Below are 27,521 nucleotides of genomic sequence, written 5' to 3'. Positions count from 1 at the left end.
TTTTCATTTCTCAAAGAGAACAAAGGTTGAAATTAAGATTATTCCGTTACTAAATTTTAACCGGCTACAAATATTAGTGATAAATTATTTCCTGGTGGTCAAATATTTATACTTTCAACAAAAGTCAGCAAAGTCATTGTTTTTGGTTCGAAGTTAAACTCTGCACGAAGAATACCTGGTTGTTTCTTCAATGTTTCATTATTATGCTTCTCTTTCAAAACTCCTTTATCCAATGTTAAAACCGGACATATTTATAATAAGCTTTTACAAATATATTCTCTATACCATAAATCCGCGAATTGGCCCTCTCCTCCATTGAAAAAGCCCCCCCATCGAATAAGCCCCACCCTAGAACTAAAAAAATTGTCAATAATCCCCCCCCCCCTCGAATAAGCCCCCTCGGTTTGTTGATTGCTTTTGGTGTTTTATAGAATTACCACAAAAATTGATGCTTTGGTAGTAATTAATTAAATGTTAATGAAGAAATTCCTACTAAATATACAACGTCTTTTGATAATGTCTTTTTGATGTTTACTATAATTTTATAAGCCCCCCCTTCGTATAAGCCTCCACGAATAACCCCCCATCCAAAAATATGAAAAATTTATAAGCCCCAAGGGGGCTGATTCGAGGATTTGCAGTATCTGATTGCAATTTGGTGACGATGTGTCTCATCAGTCTGCTAGTTTGTGTCCTGCTTAAGTTAGCAATAACGGAATGCTTTCTTAATTCACCACTTCAACTAAACCTTAGAGGATTTTCCCGCCAATTATAAAATACCTTTTTGGAGATTATGTCTCCATTTTGTTTTATTCAACTTTCCCCTGTATGCTTATGTCTTACATGCTTATGAAATCGGAAAGCCACTTTCAAACAGAACAATTTCTTTTTGGCATCATTCAATTTTTGAAAGATATAAGGTATATGAGTCTGTTGTGTTAAGTTTTCGAAACATTTATAAATATAGTATTTACTTTTATAGCAGAAGATAGGCTAAAAGTTAGACTTGTTTTCTTTTACTCCGAGTTTCGTGCTTGCGCAGTAATCATATCAGACAGACTATATAATATATATATGTATCAATTGTTCTGTGCTGATGCACATCGTGCACATATAAGTCAAAGTTGACAACAAAATTTGGAATATCATTTATTTTTATGAATTAATTATTGGTCTGTTGGTTTGATAGATCATTGGATCATTGGATTTGTCCTGCAAATTACTAATTACAGTTGCAAAGTTGCAAATTACTAATTACAGTTGCAAAGTTGCAAATTACTAATTACAGTTGCAAAGTTGCAAATTACTAATTACAGTTGCAAATATTTTATGTTTTTTATTCACTAAAGCATTCTTGTAATTTTATTTCTTGCATTAATGTTCCAGAACCTTGAAAAAACTTATAAATTTAGAATTTGTGCTGGGTGGTTTTGAAATTATTTGAAACAGTAAATTGTGAATTCTCGTTTTTAGCAGTCAACAGCAGCTGAAGATTTGGTTGAAAAATTTATGTCTGGTGGTGACACATCAGAGCTACGCAAAGATATTGTACGAAGAAGTCGACCTGATTATATCTCACCTCTAGATGACTTGGCGTTTGATATTTACCAGGTTATTTTCATTAATAATTCGTTGAGCGTAAAGGTCGATTGCCATTTGACATTTTTTGTGCGCGCGGGCATAGCGCCCAAATCTGTGCATGCGTAGCTACGTGCTGCTGTCAAGTGGCCGAGCGTACAAAAATGTTGAGACCCTATTAACTTTCTGGCGCTCACAGCGGACGCAAAATCGAGACCACTTGATTTTAACTACGCATGCTCAGATTTGGGCGCTACACCCGCACGGACAAAAATGTCAAATGGAAATTGGCCTTAACATCGGGAGCGTAACATTTTATTGCCCAAATTATAATGACCCTAGATGTTGTTGTTTGGTAATTTCTTGAGAAGTTAGTAAGAAATTAAGAAATCTTTTGAGATTCCTAGTCGTAAAAGTGAAATTGATTCTTGTAATCAGTAGACTTAATTTTCGAGAAATCTAGTCAGAATTCTTATTAGTTAATCTTCATGAAAACAGAATTCATGTTTTTTATTTACGCTTACCATTTAGTTGAGTATAAACCTTCAAGTCAACACAAAGCATCATTACCATACCTTTGCATGTTTAATATAAATTATGCATAAATTAGTCATTTGTGAATCAGGTGACACCTGAGGGTTGTTTGATTGGCTTAAATTTCTTTCTTTTTTTATCTCAGGATTCAGAGACCGCCCAGTTAATTCGACGACTTGAAGCTAAAAAGCAGGATGCTGTACTAGGTAGGTTTGCTCGCTGCACGTGCACAAACCCTAGTCTGTTTTCAAAACGGTTATTTGTTTCCTTGGCCAATTGTAGTTTGAAATTTTTGTCAACTTTGGCAGTGTACTTTCGACTCTAATACAACAATGAATATGTGCATTTTGTTTATTCTTGAAATGTGCGTTCTCTTCAAAATTCAATTTTTTAGAACAGTAATAGGTATTTACAAAATCTCTATTGTAGGCATGTTTTTAAAGAAAATATTTCATTGTAATGCGATGTCCGAAAACAGGCCAATGTCGTTTTTAACTATAACTGATTTTTCTAGCGTCTTTTATCCATGTTATGAAGGCCGTAACACTTCATAAACAGATGTATTATCTGCTACGACTGAAAATACGAAATAATGAGTTGTACTTTTGAAAGTTTTGACTAGTGCGATAGCTCTTCAATTCCAATGCTTCATAGCAGGCTTTTGCGAATCAAGATGGCTTTCAATGTGGCTCTATTCACCATGTTTGGTACTCCGTTTTATCCGGAATTAGCTCATAAGCTGCTATTCACGGAAGGGCGCAAACATATACACTTAATTATAGACTTCCTTTTAACGGTTTTGTCTTTGGCCAAAGTTTTTTATGTGGACTCAGAACCTAGAGCAGAGAAACTTGAAGAGTGCCAACAGGACAAAGGTGTTTGGACTAAAATCTACGATAAGCTGGTATCAATAAAGGGACTTGGTTTTCATCAACGATATCTCTAGAGCTTTAAGTGAAAGAATGAAATTCATAGTGAACATGTAATTTGTTTAGGTTCTCCTCATAATAGTTTATCTATAGATTTCGGAACAGGCGAGGCTTAGGCCTAATGGCTTTAGAAAGTAGACCTTGTGAAACATACTAAAGCTTTGCGTCAGATACTCTCCGAAAACTCTAAGCTAAGAAGTATATACCCAGCTGATTTAATTCTATACCACTAAAAGTTATTATTTTTAGTTATGGTTTTGCAAACAACATTGCCATTTTAAATATTCTAACAAATAGACACCCAAGTGTTTGTGTTGATGCATTGATGTCAAACAATTTGATACTCATTTACAGTTGCAAATTAGAGGACCATATCGCCCTATATTTTGTCTTTTTAAAAACCATGAGTAAAAAGCCATCTCCCGTATCATTTCTCCTTTAACACAACTGCCTGATGATCGCGTTTAGTGTGAAACTCGGAATTGTAACTTAAGGCCAACTTCCATTTGACATTTTTTGTACGCGCGGGCGTAGCGCCTAAATCTGAGCATGCGTAGTTGAAATCAAGTGGTCTCGATTTTGCGTCTGCTGCGAGCGCCAGAAAGTTGATAGTTGATAGTTTTTGTGCGCTCGGCCACTTGACAGCATCACTTAACTACGCATGCTCAGATTTGGGCGCTACGCCCGCGCGCACAAAGAATGTCAAATGGAAATCGGCCTTTAGAACCGTCCTTTCCTAAACACAGAAGCGTGTACAGCTCTACCTATTCAGCGTCGAGAATTTTATGACAGATCGGTAAAACAATGATTATCATTCCCTTATCATTTAAGATATTTTTCCGTATAAACAGATTGAAAAACTTGCGTGTACAGTTGTAGCATGATAAAAATTAATTGTGTTTTTTTTGTGCAGAGGAAAGATTCGACTATGCCAAAAAACTGAAGCAGGCAATGGCAGATTTACAAAAGGTAAATACAGTTTGCTGAAATGGTTTTTAGTATGTTTTTTTTCAAACAATTACTGATTCAGGGAAAATTGTTAGTTTGTGTTAGTTTTACTAAAGGTTTACTGACATGGTAAATTTCAGTAGGATGAATCTCGTACACTTTTCTTGAAAATCCTATTGTTTCGTCTGAAACTTCCTAGAAATTCTTTTGTTTTCGCGGAAATCTCGTACGCTATTTGAAAGAGTGAAATCATTATCGCTGTTCAATCATTATGGTAAGGTGATCATCTAGCGAAAGATGAATTTTGCTTCTTTTTCGTAGGTTGGTGAGAAACTCGGACGGTTTGAGGTTGAGAAGAGGCGAGCTATTGAAATAGAAGATTATGATATGGCAAAAGCAAAGAAAGTATGCATTTGTATTGTTTTGTCTTTGCTTTCACGGGCTCAGCCTTAGAGTCCTTTTTGGGATATGGATGTGTCATTTGTTTTGTTTCTAATGTTCTTCTTTAGCTTCGTTGGCATTGTTACTGCTATGTTTTCTGAAGTCAGCATACCATGGCTTTTACTAAAACAGGGCAAAAGTAATGGAATATTTACGCGAAGACCTTTTGAAAAAGTTTAAAACTAGCCAATTGGCTTATCGGTTCCCCTATATTCCCCTATATTCCCCTATATTCCCCTATATTCCCCTTTATTCCCCTTTATTCCCCTTTATCACCCTTTATTCCCCTATTCCTCTATATTCCCCTTTATTTTCCGATTCCTTTATATTTCTGTATATTCCCCGATTTCCCACTATTCCCCGATTCTCCGATTCCCCATATTCCCCGATTCCCCTTTGTTCACTTATAATCCCCACTTCCCCAAAATTCTCCTATTCCCGATATTACCCGATTTTCCTTTATTCCTAGATTTCCCTATATTCCCCGACTCTCTACTTTTCCTCGATTCCATTCCTCGATTCCCCATTCCTTGTCCTAGAAACAAGCGCGTATCGTTCATAGAGACGTCCTATTTCCACGGTATCGTTATACATTATCCTAGTCCTAGTCCTATCGGTATCGTTATACATTATCCTTGTCCTAGAAACAAGCGCGTATCGTTCATAGAGACGTCCTATTTCCACGGTATCGTTATACATTTGGTTGATTATTTTACATGCGATGCTTCAGATGCATTTAGCGTCATTTGAAATTCAAAGAACCGTTCAGTTTTCTAAAGGCGGCCGCCATTCCGGTGGTCCTCCTTTCCTTTAACTAGCCAAGCTTTGTTATAAATTAGACTTACCGTAAAATAATTATGATAATTAAAAAATTCCTGGCAATTGCTTAGAGGTACCCAGAGTTGCCCCTGTGTTAAACCACCGATTCCTGGCTTAGAGGGTTGCGTGAGTTGTATCAAAAACAATATAAGGAATGATCACTGTAGACTTACGGACCTTTGTTCGCAGAAACGACGTCAATAACACAATTTGTTTTTTTTTAAATGCACACCGCTTCGGCTCAACGGCTACACTTTACGACTTTTTACATCTGCAACTACTGTGACGACGACTTAAAAACCACCAAATAAACTACATACGTATATAGGAATATTTAAGCAGGGTTTAATGTAAGTGGGCAGGGTTTAATGTTCTAAATAACGGAATATGATTTCTAAATAAGGGTAAACGCAAAAAGTAATTCTTTATTTGTCCAATGCCTATAATTTACGTGGCATAGCTGATGCAAGAGAAGTGACGTGGCACACCTTGCGAGTCTGTTGCACGCGACTGGAAACACGACATAGTTTAAAGGCATTATGTCCCCATTATTATTAGAATTAGCCAATCAAGGCAAGGCTTTCAAGTTAGAATTAGCCAATCAAGGCAAGGCTTTCAAGTTAGAATTAGCCAATCAAGGCAAGGCTTTCAAGTTAGAATTAGCCAATCAAGGCAAGGCTTTCAAGTTAGAATTAGCCAATCAAGGAGGGGACAGACTGCCTTTAAACGTGGCTATACGACTTTTTAGAAACAACAAAACAATAACAAGAACAGCAGCAAAAGCAAATAATGGTTCATCGTTGTTATTCTACGCCTGTCCTCTGCTGAAATAAAAGGGTACTCTGAATTTTAGTATCAAATGCAGTAGGCTTTTGTTGCCTTTATTGAATAATATGTTTATTAATACGTCAATCTAACGATTATTATTTCTATTCCAGTTACAAGCTGATGAATATCGTCTGCACGTTTACAAGCAACTGGATCTTCCTGATTTGTTGGAAATAAAACAGGTAGGCTCTTACTGAACACATACAAAGATCCTCCTGTCACCTAATTGCAACCCCAAATAAGTGGGGGCGCCAGCAGCTAGGCTCTGGGGACAAAGCAGAGTTTCTGGGCTACCTCCTTTTACCGCCAGAAACATCCTTTTACCAACAAGGAAGGCCAATTTAAGGAAATGCCCACGACTAACTTTTCGTTACGCAAAGGCAGTTTGAAAATCATAGGATTACGTCACAAAAAGTACGTCGCCAAAATATTACCCACTTAATATATTGATCCGAGGACGTGTTTCGCCAGTTGTCCCCCTTGGCGCTGCTATTGTCCAAGGCCCCTAGTTTCAAATCGAAGGAAAGCCGGCGTATAAGTTAAAAAAGCCAGAAGAAGCCAGCCCGCGGGGGTAAACTATGCCTAATTTTGGACGGGGACGTGCCATTTTGGTTAAAATTTTGGACCCATAATTCCGCAAATGTCTGAAAGAATGTGACTCATAATTCCGCAAACATGATGAAAACTACACCCATAATTCTGCATGTTTCTTCAAATGGTACCCATAGTTCCGCACAAATTTCAAAAACTGATACCGATAATTCCGCACTTTTTAGAAAAAAGGTACCCCTAAATAATGGAAGGTCCCCGTACCTTCAAACATGTTAATGTACACACCCCCCTCCCGAAAGCCAGTCACATTGCAAAAAAGTACAATAACAATTGGTAAAGATTTATTCCTTATATCTATGATTTTTCCTCATAACGATCTCATGTCTTTTGCGGGTGTTTTATGACGTCACAGTCTCAATTCCCTATTTTCTGGCTTAGTTTATCACCCTGAATACAGAATAATATCTACATACATGAAGTTTAGCATGCATATGTAGTACAGACCCTCAACCCCCCCCCAACCCCAGCCAATGATTGGTCATATGCCAAACTCTTCATCGCATTTATTCAATCTGGTATTGCTGTTCCTTGACATAGCCAAATTTTTTTCGATACACCACTTCACCGAGCAGCGCTCAAACTAACCCATAGCAATGGAAAAGTTTGATATTCTATTGAACCTTTATAAATCAAACAAGTCTAATTGGCCTGCCAAACAAGCTAAACATTAGCCGTGTCATCATTTACAGTGTGATGCGTCTCAATCGAAGGCTTAGTTGGTTTGGTCAAGGTTTTCTAAAGCCCTTATCAACATTCCACACCAAAACTTATCAGCCCTTATCAAAGTTCCGTAACGTTCAGCCAAGAGCCTTCGATTCCTCACGGAGAGTTACACTTGAGAAAACCAAATTACACGTACTACCAATACAGGCACCGCGGAGAAGGGGAGCTGGGGGGCTTTGCCAAAAATGCAAAGTGTTAAGAAATGAACCATCAGTCAGGCCTGTTTTTATTTGGTTTTAGCCCCCCCCCCACTTTTTAGACCCCTCACTTTTCTTATCGTTCTGCGGTGCCTGCAATTTTGTGTTGATCGTAGAATACAATTTCCGTTTGACGTAAGGAAGATGCTTTTCCTCCCTGCATTTCTACTACAATCGCAATATATCTTAAAGCATATTATTTACATGCATATTCAATTATTTATATTCTGCCGTCAATTGCAGAGTTAACTTACAGCGTACGTTAATGTTAACGTGACCTAGTTAGTTGTGAAACATTTTCATATACAAATCTTCCCTCGCTTATGTTTTGGTAGTATATAGGCTTTTGCAATGCAACCTAGAGCTATAAATTTACCATAGTCAGACAACCAAGATTTGAACCTGATTACTGACATATTCCGATTCGGCTACATTGGCCAAATATTTTGTTATAGGCTCTTTCTTTCCTGTTTTATGTCTGTCAGTGCTTCAATATTTCTCTAATTTTTAGCTCTATTTACATTTCATTATTTTATATCTTATTTTTTCCTTTATTTTCTTCCGCGTTTGCTCTTCCAAGAACCTCAAGTACCCTTACTTCATTACTGCTGTAGATTGGTAACTAAATTGCGCCTTCTTAGCAAGCCTTTTCTAAGAACCTCCTTGGTACTTTCTTTCAACGTCTTGTTTCTATATATGTATATAATCGGGTTCAATGTTGAATTAGCAAAGGCAATCAAAGAGCACCACATTTGATACAGGTATCTGATTTGTGGGTTGATACCCAGCTGTGTAAGAGTTACAGAGGCCAACCAGTGTGGCAGAAAGCACACAAATAGAGCGATCACGATCAGTCCAATCGTTAGTGACTTGGATCGTTCTTCTTTTTGTTTTGGCACTGCACTGACTGGCTCATCCCCTTCAAGGGGTGCCGGTATCTCTGCTGCAACTCCTCTTCTTTGATACAGGACCGCACAATAAATGGCTATGTAACATGCTATCGTTAGAACTATGCTCAGAACACAGAAAATTGCTGCTGTCATGAAAATGTAATCCAATTTGATTACTCCTTGGTAACCCAGTAAGAAAAATACGAAAATTACCACCCATATAACAGCCAATATCTTCAGATATTTAACACTTTCAGCTCGAACTTGGTAGATAAATGGCCAACATACTGCGATATAGCGATCTATACTTATTAATGTGATTGTTAACAGTGCTATGCTACTGGAAGTCGAAAAGGAATATTCGGTGATGTTCGTCAATGTACAAACGTATACATCAGCGGCTTCCAAGAAGTACTTGATTATAAAAATTGGCTGAAAAATGCTTCCTATCAACAAATCACACAAGCAAAGGCTTCCAATGAGAGTATTAGAAGGGTTATGTAGTGATGGAGTTCGTATAAACATGATAAGGATTATCAAATTTCCTGCCGTTGCTGTTATAGCGAGAAAGCTACTTAACACGCCGACGATAATCGCATTGGTCTGAATACTCCACATCGGATCTTTATATATGCTCTCGATTTCTGAACACTCTAGATGCATCTTGAAAACCATCTCGCTCGAGTTTCCTGACATTGTCCTTGTTCTCCTGCAATTTGCTCTTCAGATTGCTAAACCTTCCTTCCTTGCGTGACCTCTTGATAAAATAATTGTAGTTTAATAAAATCTCCTTACATGTCCAGAGTGATTTACTTGGCAGCCAAGATAACGTATTTTTGGCACTCAAGTTGCAATCAATAGATTAATTAATCAATAGAGTAACTTAGATGTTAAACACAATTTATTTTTTTGCCATCTCAAGCAACTTTTTATTGATGGAGTATAAAATGATGTGTGTCTCTTGTGTTTGTGTATTTGTTTCTGTCACAAACACATCACTGATGCCAAAGTTTTGTCGATGAAGATTTTCTACTTACTTATATAAGTTCTCAGCTGCTTGATTAATCGTTCACATAGTAATTGCCACGGCTGGCGTAATTGCTACATTCCTTCGTTCAAGTTTTGTTTGTTTGTTTTTAGTCGAACGACACAATTTTTGCAGGTGTTGCTAGAGGGTAGCAGCATCGCAAAAAGCTCTTACCATTTTCATGACCATCTCAGCAGTCTTCTCACAAGCCTGTTTTTGTTAAACCTTCTTATTTTGCTCTATTTCCAGACTCATCGCAGTAACCACGATCGACATTCAACTTGGACAAACGTGACACTTTTTATGAACCTTTTTTTTGGTTCGTGCTTATATGCTTAGACTCAGCAGGAAAACGAACATTCAACCTGCACTCGCTAAATGATTCTTCCTTTTTGCCATCTGTTTGATTGTTTTGAAGGATTCAGGAAAATCTTGATGTTTGCTGCTTTTAACCATCTGTCAGGAGTTACTGTTTCTGAAGGATTTATAAGAATGATGTCGGTAGCAGATTTTTCTCTTCCATTCAACGACAATTCAATTACTCACCAGTTGCTTCTACATTATGATGTTTTTGCCCACTATATATTAATTGTTGACTGTGTGAGAGGATTTTAATCATCGAAATACGTCTCTAGCACCCCCTTTCCTTTCTTCTCTTTAACCGGTGCAGTTAGAAAACTTATGTCTTTCAATGTTCCAAGCCTACCATTTCCCATACTGATAAATATTTGATCCCTGATTGACTAGGCCTTTTTTGCTTTGATCGAAATTTTTCTCCAAAAATAGGCAGATTTTTAAGCATCTGAGAGTTAAATGTTGAAGAATAATCTCATCTTGGCTTAGTGGTATACCGGGTGTAACCCTCGCGAAATTTTCAAGATACCTTCATTATTTTTGCTTGGATCCTCCGATTCATGAATTAACGCTTTTAAAACCTACACAGGAGAACGTCAATCTTTTGTTTTTTCAACTGCTATTTCAGCAAAGAACCCTTCAACAGATAAAATCTTTTGGACCGAATTTTTGGATTAAAATGTGGTCCAAATTGGCGATTGGTTTTTTCCTAACTTACATTTTTCGCTTGCGGCATTGCGCTACCTTATAAGATTTGGGATGTTAATACGACTATCGTTTCTTTTGCAAATTTCAAAATTGCTCTCAAAAATTACCTTCTTGTACTTTTTGTGCAATTATGTGCTTGTATTTCGAAACTAGTAAGGTTCTGTATTGCTAGTTTATAGTAAAGGTTTACGTTCAGCATGGCTGTTCCTTTTTATTGAAGGTTGAATCAAAACGACAACAGCCCCCATCAGTATTCATAACATCTCAGATTCACTCCAAACAACAGCAACATACGGCAGGTAAACAGGCTTCTTACTGTTTAACTTTGTTGTACGAAGTCATTTTCTTAATCACAAATCGGATTTGCTAGGCCATGTTGAAATAGCAATTATCCTTACCAAAAAACTTGAAAATGTTCCCTTGATTTTTCCGCATTTCTCCATCCTCTGAAACAATGTCGAATAATTTACGCTTTATAAACATTCTTTTTAATGTGCTAATTTTTCTTGTGGTCAAGAAAGACTAAAAGTTTGCTAATCAACATTGTTTAGGGGGCGAGGGTTGTGTGCGGTTTTCTTCAAGAGGTTTTGGCAAGGATTGAAGCTGAATCGTAAGGCAAGCTCCATCGCCTAATATAACGATGACGTATCGCTGCATCCAAAAACTTTAATATCGACAGGTGTTTTTAGCATGCAAATAAAAACAATGATATTTCCTGTTGAATATATAATATTTTTATTTCTTTTGCTGTGGCTTGAAGCAAACTTATTTTTACTATTTTATACTACACGATGGGTGATATTTGAAAGTAAAATTACATTGAGTCGCTATAATGCTAAATGAATAACCTGCTTAATTCCTTTTGCTTTTTTGATAATTATCATGTCTTAGTTTACTCAAACATCTTGATCCTAGCTTTCAATTTATTCGTTTTTGTAGTTCTAAATGAAGCGAGGCTACAAACGACGTTTCCTTCTGTCCAAAGTGATTCAAAGCCACATACAGTAACTAAATCTGAGTCCCCTGTTTTGCCGCCCATTGTTTCACCTGCCTCTGGACACATTCTCCAAATGACCACGGTTGAGCGCGAGTCGACCCCTGTTTCGAGGCTGCCAAGGACACCGGATAAAGTGAGATTGCAATCATCACCTCAGGTAAGTAACTGCATCGTTTTTTGATGCAAAGATGGCTTTCAAAAGGGAAATAGGGTATTTGCTTTGAATGGTACTTTTTGCCTAAAGGTTGCAAGCTTTCTATCTTGTAGGAAGGGTATTCCTTGACTGTCTCCTCGTTTCAGTTTTTGTCGTGTAGCTAATAATTTGTTGTGTATAATTATATTTTGCAAAATATATTCTGAATAATCGGACATCACTCATTCACTGCTACCCGGCCCCGCCTTTTATATCTGTATAAATGTTTGATGTGTCAATGTTATTTAAAAAGAGGAAGTCCTGATTTTTATTTTCAAATCTGCAAGTCATTTATCTAAGATAATTGATACCGGGCGCATCGACTGTACACTTGTTAGTTGCCACAAAAAATTTCAAAAATTCTGAAGTTCAATCAACGTTGTGTAGTCTCAAGGAGTTTCCCAGTTTTACTTTGATTTGCGTTAGAATAAATGGTGTTTCGCTGCTTTGATTTGCGATATTACCCTATCTGCTGCTGTAGACCCCATTTTATAATAAGAAGAACAGCTTCTCTAACCTACCTAGAATTAATTACTATGTATATGGCGGTCAAGGATTGAAAGTCAATGAAAGAAAGATGGAACATAAACGCATATGATTAAAAAGTTCAAAAACAGAACCAAATAGGCCATATGGAAGCTTAAATATTCTTATATACTGTTTTTTGATGCAACTGATGCAAAGGCAGGAGGTTTTCCATTTTCCAAATCGCGAACACTATTTTTAAACTGGCAGCATTTAAGCAATTGTTTTCTATTAAAGTTATTTTTGGTTGTTTTCGTATCAAATCGATATTTTGAAAGTGAACCCTTGAGAAAGATGATGTGGTTTATTTTTTTTGATGAAATGACAATTTTATCGGAATTCTTGTCTTATGTACATTGCCTTCAATCTTACCAGCAAAGCAATTTTGGAATAATTCTTGTTACAAAAGCGTTCAAGATCGTCTCTCTCTCTCTCTTTCTCTCTCTCTCTCTCTCTCTCTCTCTCTCTCTCTCTCTCTCTCTCTCTCTCTCTCTCTCTCTCTCTCTCTCTCTCTCTCTCTCTCTCTCTCTCTCTCTCTCTCTCTCTCTCTCTCTCTCTCTCTCTCTCTCTCTCTCTCTCTCTCTCTCTCTCTCTCTCGCTCTCTAATCCAACTAAATGTTGTTTATATTTCAGCTTCAAGATCCGGAAGACAGGCCAATACCAGCTCTTAAAAGGTATCTTAACGCAATGTTCTTCATCTTTTTTCAAGCAGATAGCAAAAGGCTTGCAGTCATATTTATCTGAAGTATAAGCTATACTGCAAGCTTGTGAACTGTTTTGGCATACCCTAAGTTTCAATCTAGTCAGCTAACATCCGTAGAAATTTTGATTTCCACGTTGCTGTTTTGCGTTTCAAATCTTTGAATTGTTTTGTTTATAAGAAAATTTGTTACGAATGCAGTATTTACATTTGCTGAACTTGGCTTATTCACTGTTAGGTACAGCATTTCTCCTTGATATTAATTTGTATATGAATATAGTTTTACTTCATGGAAAGATATAAAAACCGGAATATAAAATGATTCAAATACAGATATTTTACTCATGGACTCTATAATTTAAGCCTTTCAAGAGACATTAAGTTTAATTTGAGCTACTGAAGAATGTATCTCAAATAAAGAACCGACCTTTTGTATGTGACATGTCTATATAAAGAAATGGTGAAGGCGGCAATGGAATGTAAACTGGTATTGCTTTGGTTTTTTGGTATTTGAAGCCATCTAACCTCTCTCAATTATTCAATAATTGTGACAATTCTCGATTGGTGTATAGCATTTGATGTTACATATAGGTACCTGGTTAAGCTTAAACAATTGAGGTTGCCCAATCACTGCCGCTTGCCTATTGAGAATGTTACCAATGGAGTCTCAATAGGCAAGCGACAGTGATTGGGCAACCTCAACAGTCATGTGCTCGCGTTTCTGATTGGCCTATTTCGATCCACAACTGGGTATATATATTTCCTAGCGTACAGTTTTCGATCAAGCCATTTTCAAGTTATGTACCACCAAAAGATTTTTTAAACAATTTTGTAAAGCAGCGAGTTAATTTCTAATAAGTTTATTATAAAGGATGAAGATTAAGGCAATTTTTCTGGGTAGTTCTTGGCATCATAGCTGAATAAGAAAAGCCTTTTTATTTGTAGCAAAGGAAACTTTGAAGAGAATTTGGAATTTCCATCAGATGGTACGAAAGTCAGCTTTTTCGAATCTACTTAAATTCTATTGTTTCCTATCATAGCTTTTTATTTGCTTAACAATCCTTTTAAATTCCATTCAAATAAAAAAGATCTTGTTGTAAATGATTTGCCAAAATTTTAATATTTTTGTAGATGAATTATTCTCCTTTATCAACTTACCTGACTCTTCTGTAAGAATTGTGAGACAACGAATAGCATTTAAGTTTAAACACCATCGATATGTGACTTTGGCACACCATTTACAGACTTCAGGCTTGTTCACATGTTGAAAAAATGAATTTATTTTTTTTGTTTTTTTTTGTTTTTTGTATTTTGAGCCATGATTTGTTGAGATACCGTGTGTTAAACGAAAAATTACACCGGGGTACAAAAAAATTTTCAAGGTGTCCAAATTTTTTGAGCTGATATTGTATAAGTTTGATGTTCTGAATTGAAAATGATTTCCCTTTTTCTCGAAAGGATAAAATCGATTTTTCACTAAATTTCATCTTTTAAAGATCGATTTATTGTATGTCCTCTGATCAAATATTGGATTTAAAAAGCAAATATTTATTTTCTTGCAGTTTTTATGAACTGAATGATCCAAAACTTGAACAGTATGTACTTTGATATGGGCAAGTAAAGGTTATTCAAAATTCAGGCATTTAACTTGCACTTATTTGATTAGCAGCAGGGGGTGTCTCAGTCATCATAACTGCATCCCAGCATCCCTGATACATGGCCTCCATCTCTTTCATGTCCTGATGCAATCTTTTTCCTTGCTCGTCACTCATAGAACCGAGGTTCTAAGGGAACCAATCCAAATTTGCAAACATGTAGTGCATTTTGATGCTCATGTTGCATCCGAGGTTTTATAAGCAATTAGCATTTTGTTGACAAGTTCTTTGTAGTTTCTGACTTTGTTGTTTCCAAGAGCATTTGGTGACAAGTCCTTTGAGTTTCTGACTTTGTTGTTTCCAAGAGCATTTGGTGACAAGTTCTTTGTAGTTTCTGACTTTGTTGTTTCCAAGAGCATTTGGTGACAAGTTCTTTGTAGTTTCTGACTTTGTTGTTTCCAAGAGCATTTGGTGACAAGTTCTTTGTAGTTTCTGACTTTGTTGTTTCCAAGAGCATTTGGTGACAAGTTCTTTGTAGTTTCTGACTTTGTTGTTTCCAAGAGCATTTGGTGACAAGTTCTTTGTAGTTTCTGACTTTGTTGTTTCCAAGAGCATTTGGTGACAAGTTCTTTGTAGTTTCTGACTTTGTTGTTTCCAAGAGCATTTGGTGACAAGTTCTTTGTAGTTTCTGACTTTGTTGTTTCCAAGAGCATTTGGTGACAAGTTCTTTGTAGTTTCTGACTTTGTTGTTTCCAAGAGCACTTGGTGACAAGTTCTTTGTAGTTTCGGACTTTGTTGTTTCCAAGAAAATTCCTCACAACCTTAACAAAAGCTTGCCAGGCCTCAAGCTCCGCTTAACTCATTGAGCTCTCAAACTCGGGATCTCTTATGAGCTGCTGAATTTGTGGACCATAGAAAATCCCGGCTTTCAATTTCTCGAACGTCAAACCCGGAAAGGCTTGACACACGTATTAAAAGCAGTCACTAGGCTTGTCCATAGTCTTTGTGAGTTGCTTGATCAAGCTGAGTTTGATGTCAGAGGTTGGAATAGGGTCCTGTCTCTGTTCACCCATAGCTTGTTGAGAATGTTCCTTGTTCTGCATGGCACCAATTCCTCCCGTACAAGCCACTCTTTCTTTATGTTATGTTGTGCTCGGTCCCTACTGTCGTACACACACAGAAAACATGGATTCTTGGTAAACCCAGACTGTTGTACCAACAAAAAGTTGACCATCTTAAGGTCGATGCAAATCAACCGCTCATGCTTATCACAACGTATCTTCACCGGAACATACTTTACAGCGTCATGGCTCTCTTTTAGTGTGATTGAGTGCGACACAAGCAAAATGGTTGTCATTATACAACAAAACACATTTTATGTGATCGTTGACAGTGATCGTTGCTACTGTCAATGAACAGTCTCCACTCTTTGGGTTGATATTTGTAACACTTAGTTTTTGCAGAAGCTGTGTTATGTCAGTGTAATACGCCAAGTCCTTTTCTTCAGAGAAGAAAAGGAGGTGTTCTATATGTCTGCTGCAGTAGGATTGACCTGATTGGGCCAAAACAAACATGATTTTTTGGATTCAGCACATCAAACTTACACAAAATCAGCTAAAAAAACTTAGACACAAAAATTTTGTTGACCAGTGTTACAACTTTGAGGTAACTTGGTACTTTGAGGTTAAAAACCATAATTAAAAATACACAAGCGCGGTCATTGGCTCACTGAGGATTAACGAATTCAGAGTTTCTACTGAGAAAATTCTAAGAAGAAATTATGATCGTGTGTGTGTCTTTTAATCATGGTTTTTAGAATCAAAACATGTACCAAGCTTCCTAAAAACAATTTCTTTTTTCAGGGAATAGTGGCACTCACGATGACGGTATTTCTTCCCTAGTTTATTTTTTCTATCACTCTTAGTTGTTGCTCTTCGTTATTCTTGTTAACTGCCATTCGTAGACACAGAGTTTACATAGGGTTATTAAGCGTATTTTTACATGAAGATTTGAATTGACGCGTACTGACAATTGACGCTTGCTCAGATTGAACTGTAAAAACATTATAATATAAAGAGAGATTCAACCAGATGTTGTTTGGATTTTGTGAAATTTAAATTTAATTTAAGTCGGGCTTTTAAGATCTGACTGAAATCACTGATAAGCTATGCGAACATTGTGTATTCAGCTGTGAAGCAAGGAGACCTTAAATATAGAAATATCTTCATTATATTTTGCGTAGCTCAAAGCTCATAGTTTCTCGCCTCAACCCCAAAGAACATACTACATGTTAAGCGGCTATAGAGCTTAGTGAAGCCCGCCACTATTAGATTAAAGCCTTTTCGCGGAAACGTTTTTGTGCTTTTTTTTGCTACCTATCATGCTAGCTTTTTTGTTTTTTCAATTTTTTTCATTTATCTATTAATCTAGGCAAAAGTGGCCTCTTAAAGTATTGCATCAATAATCTAACAAAAATTACAGCTACAACAGCAAGTTCCGCGTAAATATAAACATAAATTTGATATAACACGATGCCCAATATCATGTCTTTAGAGGTTATTAAGTTATATGGAATTAACTATATACGAGTTTTTTAACATCTTCAGAAAAACCAGGGGAGCTCAGCGAAAGAGATGAATCTGAAGCTACTCCAATAATTGATGTTTATGGTCTTTACCTCGTAAGTATCAATAAATATGATTTTTTGTCGCTTGAATTTGATGTAGATTATGCACTTTAAAGAATTCGTCCGTTCATATATGCGGGATAGGGCAGTTTTAGAAAAATAGTGAAACAGGAATACAAAGTTGTGCAACTTCGACATTTTATATGGTTATCAGCCAACTAAAGGTTACAAATCTGTATCGCCTTGTTCTACGGCTAGAGCAAAATTGACTTAACCTAATTCTGTTCAAATAGCCCAACCCTTGCTGTAACCATCGATAAACTCCTTTGACGTGTATCTGTTCACTATTTTCCATTATCATGTTGATTTGTGCCTGTTTGTTCTGTGCCAATGTGGCTCTCGTGCGGTGATTTGGTTTTGACCCCGACCAAAGACAACTTGACAAAAGATAGTTCTATCTTTATTATAACCATCAATTTCTTTGTGTCAGTGTTTTTCTGCCAAATGCAATAAATTCACTTGCTTATTCTTAGGTTCAGTTAGCATATTCAAAAATATGGAAGCATCGACAGGACGCTTTAGAGAAGGTGATGGGGGAGATCTCGGTAGATGATGGGAAGCTGATATTTGAAAGTGAACCAAAGGCTATCGTTAGAGCAACAACGTTGTTATTGAAAAAGATGCTACAAGACAATGTTGTTACCGTATGTATTTTTATATCACAATGTATTGGTATTTCATGCTATTTGTCCATTGTGCTTTTACATTTATTGAATCTTATTGTATTGTATTGTATTGTATTGTATTGTATTGTATTGTATTGTATTGTATTGTATTGTATTGTATTGTATTTTGTATTTGAACTTTGCCATGGGTCCCGTTATATACATATATCGTATGGTATCCTGTTATATTATTTCTTTTGCTTCCTTATTGTGTCGTGTTATACTCTTGTTATAAGTTTCTGTATTTGGTTTTCCTCCTTGTAAAAGCTATGCTATTTCATGTTTTATGTAATAGTTTCATTTTTATATTTTACTTTCTGGTATCGTTTTTTGTTTTATATTGATATCTTTTTGCGAACTTTGAATTTTATTTATTTTCATGTAATATTATCATGTTATTTATTATTTAGTGTAGTGTCGATATATGTTACCTGGTAGTTTTTACAGACCTAAAGATGTTATTTAAAGCACTTGAATGTTCTTTATATGTATAAATATATGTTCCGGTTTCTGCTCAGTTTTAATCACATCTCTGCTCTCGATTTTTTCCTAGGTTTTCACAGAAGCTGTCAAAGTAGAAAGCACGCTGTTAGCAGATTATATTCCTCGTAAAAAGTAGGTTCAAGTGAATTTCCAATTGATTTGCGATTTTTATTTTTATAAATATATATTTTGGAAGACGAGTTTGAATTTTGACATTTGATTCCTCTTAAAGAAATTCAGTCTATGTTCACATCAAGGTCTTGGACTTATTTGAAGAGGAAAATATTGAGATTTGAGGAACTTTTGTCAGGAAATAGATCGTTATTTTAAATTATCATTTACCATCTAATGATACGAAATCTAAGAAATTTGATATCTTCGTCAACTACTGTTATATTTACCTAAGAACTAAGACAAAAATGATAAAAATTCGCGTCCGTATTGATACTTGTATTTTAATTTTCTCCTCCTCGAGCAAATTTTTTTTCAGCCCAAAGTGCTTTTTGGACTAAATTCCTTCCATTTTTATTGTGCTACTGACCCCCTTGAGGAACGTAAACATTAAGGCTAGTAAAACATAAGTGATATTTTCATACCAAGCAAGATTTACGTCTGAAATTGATATACTTATCTTTGCTCCTAAATTTGTAAATAATATTTCTCCCCTAACTATTATATCTATGTTGCGTTGAAAAGCTAGGTTTTATTATAACTTATAAACGTTTTTATGCACGCCTCTGTTCTATTTTGTAGTATCTTAGCTTTTAAGCACGAATATCTTATAAATTTTTTTCTGTTTTCAGACTTGGGAAATCTGAATATGCATTTGTAGTTGACAAGGTAAAGTACAAAGTTTCCTTATACAAAGAAAAAGCTTGTTTTAATTCTTCGTTTGTTAGATTCTTACTATGAAATAAAAAACTGTTTATGATTGTATCTATCAATATTCTTCGATTTTCTAAAATTGAAGTTCTTTAAATATTCCAATTTTTCACCATTCAGACAATTCCAGTCCTACTAACAAGAGTTGGTGACATGGTAAGTTCCAAAATCCAGAAAACCTCTAACAAAGCTTATTATAATAAATTTTCGCTAGTTTTGATGCTTTTTCCTGTTTTCTTCTTTTCTTTTTAACAGGTCTTTAAAAGTAGTAATAACCCGATTGAACACACAAGACCTTTTTTGCTTGGCTATGGTTAGATCAAGCATTATAATTATAACATGGAATACCGGGAGATGTTTCGCAAATTGCTAAATTATAATTTTTTCTAAAAGCACCTTGGGCTAAATAAATTCAGCCTACGAAAAGTAGATTTTATAAAATGCTGAAAATATGCTCGTTTCTTTTCATCTTATCTAAAATCATCAACACTTAAGATTGAAAAAGTCTCTCTCGAGCCTCAATCTAGTCTACAGGACCTTCAACTATACTTTGTTTTTGGCATTTGCTTTAGATCTCTTTGTAAGGATATATGCCATCACACCATTATACCCGTTGTTTTGCCATCTTAGGCCCCAAGAACAAAAGAAAGCGCAGTTTCACTCATACAAGATTCGGCAGTCATAAAAGATGTCAAGGTAATTTTGTTTTGTTTACTAGTTCCATGTGATTCAAAACCAAAACTGGCCATTTTGTCTTCTGCATGTGTCTTTTTTTTATACTTCTCATGCTAATGGAAAAAGAGAATAAAATATCTCGAAGAAGAGAGCCAAAGACTGTATAAATTTTGAAGTAAACAAAGGTGAGATGAGTTCTGCATTGTGTCCTGAATTCAAGTCGTATTGATGCTGTACGGTGCAGAAGAACTTTAAGAAATGGGATGGAAGCAACAATTTTGTTTTATTTCTAGGCACTTGGCACCATACCAGAAATGCTAGTTCATCCTTTAAAAAGCAAGGGGCAGGTGAATATTTTCACACAGATTTTGGTTCAGTTTTTTCTTGCGTGAATGATTGTGCTTATAACACCAATATATGTGAGGCATACAGATTTCATTTTGGGCAAACAGAACTGACTTTGCTTGTAATGCAAATAAATCAAATGTGCTTGCTCATTATGGATGTTTTCTCGTTTTTATTTGATTGACTTCTAAGTCCAGTTTTACGTCACTGAGTGTTGAGGCACATAAACAATTTAGTATTCTGTTTTTATACACGATATGTTTTACTTTTGCTTCTGAATTCAATTTACTTATAGATTTAACTTATGAATATGACGTTTTAGATTATTCAGTGTGAAAGTAGGCTGTCGTTAATTCATTTAAAAGCCTTAACCCTGACTTTTGAGATGCATAGCTACGTTAAAGGAGGTTAAGTTGCAGTCTCAGCACCATCTCTACCTAATATCGACCCTTTTTATCGTGTCTTTTTAAAATGTGGTTTTTGTCTGCCTTTCTCTAAAAATTTTCAAGTAATTTTTACTGAGGTTTGCGCAGTCTAATTGCCTTTTCTAAAGTCATCAAACGTTGCGAGCATTAATAAAGACAATTTTGTAGGTTCCCTGGCGGCTATTTAAAGGACGAATTGAGGTGATACACAATCTCTTAGAGCCATTAGATGTTGATAAACAAGGGTAAGTCTGTGAATTTGATTCGATATCAAGGGAAGCTGTTTTTTCCAAGTAATTTCAATGTAGATCTTGTGGTAATGGTGCTCGATAAAGCAGCTCAAGATGGCTTTGGTGTCTTGCTACTTTTCTTTTCATCTCATTTAAGCTCCCATTTTATATTAACGATTTCAAAAGAAGTTTACAAATTGATGCACGTTGAGAAATTCATTCCAAGCCTATCAAGCAACGGATGTTACTGTATGGTGGTTGAATTTGTTGTAAATGTCAAATAACTTCACTGTCTTCTGCTCCTTAAAGGTCCTTCTTACATGTAGTATCGTTGACGTTCCTCTAAATTGGGTTTAAGATCATGCTTTCTGATTGGTAGTTTATTGGTTTTTTCCTCAGGTCTTTCACAACGGATGGTGTTATGCAGGTATAGTTCGAAATTACAGTGTTAATGTCGAGTCAGTGTTAATTTATACAATTAACTCTTTATTAACAGACAGCTCCCAACAACAGTAGTTTCTAAACAATTGACAGTAATATAAAGACCGAAAATCTTAAAATTCGTTTCCCAGGGTAGTCATTCCGAAGAGTACCGCCCCCCCCCCCCCCTCTGACAACTGACACCTACCTACAAGGAGCATTAGCCCTCACACAACGCATTTAAGCTTTATAAAGGCTTCACTTTTGGCAGTCAAAAATATAACGACTTTCACCGCAAACCCTCTCAAATCTTCCCACATAAACCCTAAGAATTACTTTAGTTAACTGTTCCCGCCATGAGCTGAGTTCTTGATCACAAACAGTTGAGATGGCAATAGATAAATGGAATGTTATCCCTGTCATTTCTAGTCGACGGTCTTGGCAAATTAAATGATGGTTTAGTAAAAAGAATCTTTGCTGAATTTAGTTGAAACATTCAAACTAACTACGAACAAAAAATGTGCGTAATTGTATTTCTTTTTTACGGACTTAAGAACTATTAAAAAGGCTAAATTCTCAAGCCACCATTTTATCGAAACTCCAGAGCATTTTTAAGAAATTTTCACTGCTGGCGAAAATTCGCAAAAAGGCCCAACGAGATATAACCGAAAGAAGCACACGGCTCTACGCTGCGGTGAACTGTTTTTTTAAAACCAAGGAAAAAACAAGCACAGCTAGGGAAAAAAATTAAGAAAAAACAATGTAATGCCAACCTCAGCTGGTTCGCACTGGGCAGTCACAAGTTCTTAAACCGTTAAAGGATCAGGGATCCAGTTACCCCGGGTACCAAATTCGAGCCTAGAGATAGAAGATAGGGACGGCAGGTTGAAGAGTGTCTTTCTGAGAAGAATGAAAAATGGCTCTGGGCTAACCCTTCGTCTTAAATAGACGCTCCGCCGCTTCCTGTCCTTATCTTCTATTTCCATTCACAAATTTATGTGGCTATGATACCCAGGGTAGGATCCAGTTTGTTATGTGGGTATTGTGGCTACATAAAAGGAGCACAGCTTCGCTGTAGAGTTGTATATAATGTTTCTGATAAAAGCATTGTACTATGACGTTGTAGGGTGAGTAGAAAAGATTGATTTGAGTTGGATATAATGAGATATGCCGTTATCCTGTTTCACAGGACCGGACAAAAAAGTGTGAAACAATAGGCGATATAATATAAATCTAATTTATAAATTGCAAAAAAAAATACAAAGTCAAGAAATAAAGATAATTTCATGAAAAAGTTTTTTAAAAAAACAACAGAGGTCAGTGGAAGTCGCCAGTGCCACAAACTACTGGGAAAATTGTGTAATTTTGGCTCTCACTACTGGACACGGCATCACTGTGAAAAAATGCTTTGCGAAACTCTACGAAGATTCATGAAAATCTTAACACCGCTTTTTGTCATCAAATTTGTCAAAAAAGGGACCTTATTTTCACCAAGACCAAAACTAATACCACAGAAGTCGATGTAGTACTTGACTCATCGTTCTTGTTTTATCATTATGAGAAAATTGAGAACTTCACCAAGTCCAATGTTTAATAGAGAAAATGGGTATCCTCCTGTGCGGTATCAAAACAGTACTCTCCGTAGGCTTTTAAATCTGTTTAAGAAATGGTAAATTTCACCTTACACAAGCATGTTATGTTATAGATTAACAGAAAAAGAAGAAATATGGTTTTTTATTTTCTTCATAAATTTTCATTAAATTTTCAGTTTAATTCATTAGTTATTGTATTCATTTTAGTTTGTCAAGAAGGCTATTGAGCATAGTAATAAGGAGGTTAGAGAAGCAGGAATTGCATTGCTCCTTGACATGTATAAAAAGGTTGGTGTTTTATTTTATTTTGATGTTTTAGTTTCTATACATGTGTTTGAATCCTTTCATAGGTACTTAGAAAATATGGCTTTATCTCTCTTCTTCTCTCCTTTTCTCTTTTCCTCTCTTTGTTTCTTAATATTTATCTTTTTCGACTTTCACTGCATGTTCCTTTTTTATCGTGCTTGCTTTTAAAAGTTTGGTTAAACAAAATCTTATATTTCCTAGCAAAGTTAAGCCTGTTACTACAGGATTTGTCATGTTTTCCCCTTTTTTCAGCTGTATTCATAACACTCCCTCTCCCTATATCTTCCCCATGCTACCTCTGATATCACGAAACATTGTCATGCTCGTTTGTATAGAGCTCCTTGCGTTGAAAGATTTATTCTATGGAATCCTGGCAGCTAAGTTAACGACTGTAAACCTATCTTGAAATAAAATCTCAATATCCTTTTAATTTTACCCATTCCACCTTGAACCAAACAGCTTCTCTTTTTACCGTGTTTTATCATTCGTGCATCTTTGTAAGTTATGATCTTATTTTATAGGTTGGAAATACTGTAAGAGCATATTTGCCTCCAGATGAACCATCAACAAGAAAAAATCCTTTGTACAGCAGAATATTCGACGGCCTTGATAAGATTGATGGAAAACCAACCAAAGCGGAACAAAAGGTTTGTTTACTATACGTATATATTTGTGAATCTTTGTGGATAAAGAACATGGATATGGTATCTTATGCATATTTCTGATTTTGCATTCTAGGGGACACAAACTGAAATTTATTTTCAGCCTATTCTGCTCTATTTTGTTCTCATGCCATCTACTTGATGATTCTATAATCTCTCCAAGCCAATCCATTACACCCTTTTGGATTTGTTCATTCAAATCCTAGGCCAAAATGATGCTTATTCAGGATAAATAACAGTATCCTCCAAAGTATAGGCTAGATTTGACATCATTTGCTTATGGTACAGCCTGGGATATTTTTAAATGAACAAGAGAGTGAGGTGCCTATTAAGAATAATGAAATATCAATGTTATTTGTTGAATATATCAATGATTATTGCTTTGAACAACGTTATTAAATCAATGTTATTATGGACATAATTGAAGGTCTAATATATGATATAACGTTGATGTTATTTCACCCTCATTCCACCTTATTTTCTATCTGTTTACATCCTTTATTCTATTTAAAGTCATGCATATCCAAAACCGTTTATAAGCTTGCAACAGGCTTACAAAAACTAGCCGTGTTGGCAATTCTTTGGTAGATGAAAAATCTGCAGCAAAGCAATTTCGTGTCATTTTGCTTTTTCTAAAGATTTTTTTCAGAAAATTACAATCGAGTCAGCTTGTTTTGGCTGTAAAAAACTGAATATTTACGACGCAAAACTTCATGTTTCACCCTATGAGTTTGTTTCTCTATAGAAAATTGTAATTGAGTCTGGGTCAAAGATTTTAGCCTGCTATCCTGGTCAGGGATGTTGTTGTCCGCCGTGTTATCGTCTGTGTCTTGTCTGCTGTCTTGTATTTCCAAATTGCTTCTCGATTAATGCAATTTTTCTCTTTGTTTTCGTGAATTGTTCCTGGTATTTTTCCAGTAGCATGACGTAAATTGAGGTATTCTCTTAATTTACGTAAATTAATTTACGTAATTACGTATTTTACGTCTCTTAATTAACGTAAATTAATTTACGTAAATTAAGAGAATACCTCAATTTATCTGTTTCAATTTAGTTAGACCTGTCTTAAATTAATGTCACGATAACGGCATGTAAGAGAAGAAAACCTGACCTCTGAAAATACACCTCTTGTTTGAAATGTTTCAATATGGATTATTTTAAGGTTTAAACTGTTTTGCTCTTAGGTTAATTTGCCGTACCAAAATTTGTGGAAAAACTTGTTTCATCAAAAAAGAAATTACCGTTTTCATGCGCCATGTTACAGATTAAGATTGAAGTCATTGTTTTTTGTTGATTTCGTTTATGGAGAAATCCCATTGGAATAAATTTGCTACACCTTTACAATATTTGCTACACCGGAATCTTTTGTAACCTGTCTCTAGGGTACAGTTAGTTTGGTAGAAATACTGCAGGGAATAACAGAAACTGCAACTAGAAAAATGGCATCTAGGAAAGAAAATTCATATTAATTGTACTTCTTCTAAATATAAATGAAAACTTTGAAAATTAATTCTTATGATAATCTGTAGCTCTGCTTTTCTTACTAAATGTAGACACGACCTCGCCATGTTTTTTTCACTTGCGTGTTGCCAGATCTAGCATTAGAGAGCTTACGATTCACGACGACGATCAATAGGACGACCCAAAGTAGCCTGGATCTAGCGCGATCCTCCAAGGAAACCCCCATTTCTGGTCGTAGTGAAATCGAAGAGGCCGAGATTTTCCGGATTCATCGTCGTCTTAGTTCTGTGAGTATGCATTATATTTTTATAGGAATATTTTCGCTTAATCGTTTTGTTTCAATAATATATCAAAATGAGCTTCAACAAACTTTCATCAGAAACTTTTCATTTTTTAGAACTCGTTGTTTCTTTGCTTTATCAAACGCAAGATGAGCGCATCAAATGAGAAGAAAGCAAGCCGAATTCAAATGTTAGTTCTTATCAGTACGAATTGAAGAATCGATATAGAACATTGATTTCTTGCTTTTAATGTAAATGTGTGTTAGTTTATGTATTTCTAAACATTTTGCAGATTTTATAGCCCTCTTCCGTCGAAGGGAACTTTCCGTAAATTTCTTATCGAAGTAGTAGGCCTATCATGTGTCTATCCGAACGAGGAGAAGATATCTTAACGTTTATTTCTAAAAAATATCTATTTGTGACAGGTAGACTATCGAAACTGATGTAGTTCTTGTTTTGTGTAAATTATTATGCTAGTAATTCAATCTCAAAATTTCCTTTGAGCCTTCGATGTATAAGATTACGACATTTTAATTGAACAATGTACATTTAACTTTATTTTTGGATATTTTGAATCCTTTGGCATTAAAGTTTGTATAAAATTATAAATATTACTGGCAAAAAATGTCTATGTTTCTTGCGCTTTTCTTATTTATTTTAAAGCTAAATTTCGCTTAGGCCCAAGATGAGTTGGACAACTGCACATGATGTTGCATTATGCCGTGAGATTCTTGTTCTGGAGCCATATAGATTTAAAGTGGGTAGTAGAGAAAGGGGCCAATGCTGGGATTCAATTGCAGAAAATTTGAGTTCTTTAAGTTACCCAAAGTTTTCTGTGGACCAGAGGGCAGTAAGAGATAGATTCTCAAAGTTGGAGAGATACTATAGAAAAAGAATGGCTAGCGAGGAACGAGCAAGTGGGATATCCCCAGAAATGACAGAGCTTGATGAAGCCCTAGAAAATATTATTGAAATGATGGAGGAGGCAGTGAAAACTGGGAGAGGAATTGAAAAGAAGAGGGAGGAGAATGAGAAGCAAGTCGCAGAGAATGTTAGAAAGCGCTCAATGGAAACATTAGCAGAGACATTAGAGAGAGAGAAGGAAGGAACAGGAAAGAAGAAGAAGAGACACTATTATGGCTCAGACACAATTGAGTATTTGAAAGAAAAAAATGAAAGGGGGAAGCATTTTATGGAAAAGAAATTGGAGTTGAAAGAAAGAGAACTGGATGTCAAAGAGAAGGCCTTGAAAATAAAAGAAAAGGAAGTAGAGGGGAAACTACAATGTTGCCAAAGGGAGGAATGGCAAAATAATATGCTGCTGCAGCTTGAGGAGAAAGTCAATTTTTTGAATCAACAGCAGCAACAGCAGCATATTATTTTGCAGGAGATCAAAGAGCAAAATTCTAAGATAATGAATTTAATTACACAAAGCTCTTCAGACTAGTAATTTTGAGGTATTTTTTTAAAAACATTTTATTGACCAAAATTTGAAAATTCAAATATTACCCACTCCAATTAAAGCTTAGAATTGGTTAAAAATTGGGTGTCTATGAAGTACCATTGGTGTCTCCATCTTCTTACCATATTTTCAGAAGTGCATGGCTTAAAGTTTGTTGCTCTCATGGATTTCTCTAAAAATGCAAATGCCTACAATTAACTTAAATACTAAGGGTTGAATCACTGTGGCTTCCATTTGAAAATTCCATTTATCTGCCAAAATTTCTCTTCTATTAATAAGCATGATTTTTATAATAAAATTTTGCTTTTTATTGAGAGCAGTAGCTACTTGAGAAAACATGTTAATTTA

General features: G+C 35.6%; 3 protein-coding genes across 4 annotated transcripts in view; 2 read left to right on the top strand and 1 right to left on the bottom strand.

The window, feature by feature from the left end:
• The window catches only part of LOC135688544 (centrosomal protein of 104 kDa), a 54,455-nt gene that overhangs the window by 6,741 nt on the left and 20,193 nt on the right, over positions 1-27,521 (top strand). The window contains exons 9-29 of one of the 2 annotated variants that reach the window (XM_065205444.2): positions 1,477-1,611; positions 2,258-2,318; positions 3,955-4,010; positions 4,311-4,394; positions 6,188-6,259; positions 10,809-10,887; positions 11,528-11,742; positions 12,937-12,977; positions 13,949-13,989; positions 16,461-16,484; positions 17,205-17,278; positions 17,758-17,928; positions 18,503-18,564; positions 19,236-19,272; positions 19,435-19,470; positions 19,945-20,010; positions 20,283-20,336; positions 20,928-21,004; positions 21,389-21,416; positions 23,209-23,289; positions 23,829-23,954. In XM_065205444.2, coding sequence (XP_065061516.2) covers positions 1,477-1,611; positions 2,258-2,318; positions 3,955-4,010; positions 4,311-4,394; positions 6,188-6,259; positions 10,809-10,887; positions 11,528-11,742; positions 12,937-12,977; positions 13,949-13,989; positions 16,461-16,484; positions 17,205-17,278; positions 17,758-17,928; positions 18,503-18,564; positions 19,236-19,272; positions 19,435-19,470; positions 19,945-20,010; positions 20,283-20,336; positions 20,928-21,004; positions 21,389-21,416; positions 23,209-23,289; positions 23,829-23,954 — 1,620 coding nt within the window. Of the gene's footprint in view, positions 1-1,473; positions 1,612-2,257; positions 2,319-3,954; positions 4,011-4,310; positions 4,395-6,187; positions 6,260-10,808; positions 10,888-11,527; positions 11,743-12,936; positions 12,978-13,948; positions 13,990-16,460; positions 16,485-17,204; positions 17,279-17,757; positions 17,929-18,502; positions 18,565-19,235; positions 19,273-19,434; positions 19,471-19,944; positions 20,011-20,282; positions 20,337-20,927; positions 21,005-21,388; positions 21,417-23,208; positions 23,290-23,828; positions 23,955-27,521 lie in introns of both variants that reach the window. The other variant, XM_065205443.2, reaches the window with a different exon arrangement.
• On the bottom strand, positions 6,098-10,997 carry LOC135688547 (trace amine-associated receptor 8c-like). Its single transcript, XM_065205446.2, has one exon. It carries the CDS (start codon positions 9,193-9,195, stop codon positions 8,212-8,214), a length of 984 nt encoding a protein of 327 aa, XP_065061518.2. The 5' UTR covers positions 9,196-10,997; the 3' UTR covers positions 6,098-8,211.
• On the top strand, positions 24,999-27,466 carry LOC148957946 (uncharacterized). The gene is made up of 2 exons (XM_089113987.1): positions 24,999-25,717; positions 25,828-27,466. Exon 2 carries the CDS (start codon positions 26,397-26,399, stop codon positions 27,156-27,158), a length of 762 nt encoding a protein of 253 aa, XP_088970113.1. The 5' UTR covers positions 24,999-25,717; positions 25,828-26,396; the 3' UTR covers positions 27,159-27,466.

This window comes from Rhopilema esculentum, chromosome 19 (genome assembly GCF_057945365.1).
Source record: "Rhopilema esculentum isolate cy_ngs chromosome 19, ASM5794536v1, whole genome shotgun sequence".
Lineage (NCBI taxonomy): Eukaryota > Metazoa > Cnidaria > Scyphozoa > Rhizostomeae > Rhizostomatidae > Rhopilema > Rhopilema esculentum.
The sequence above is the reverse complement of the archived record's forward strand: the minus strand, read 5'-3'. Positions and strand labels throughout refer to the sequence as shown.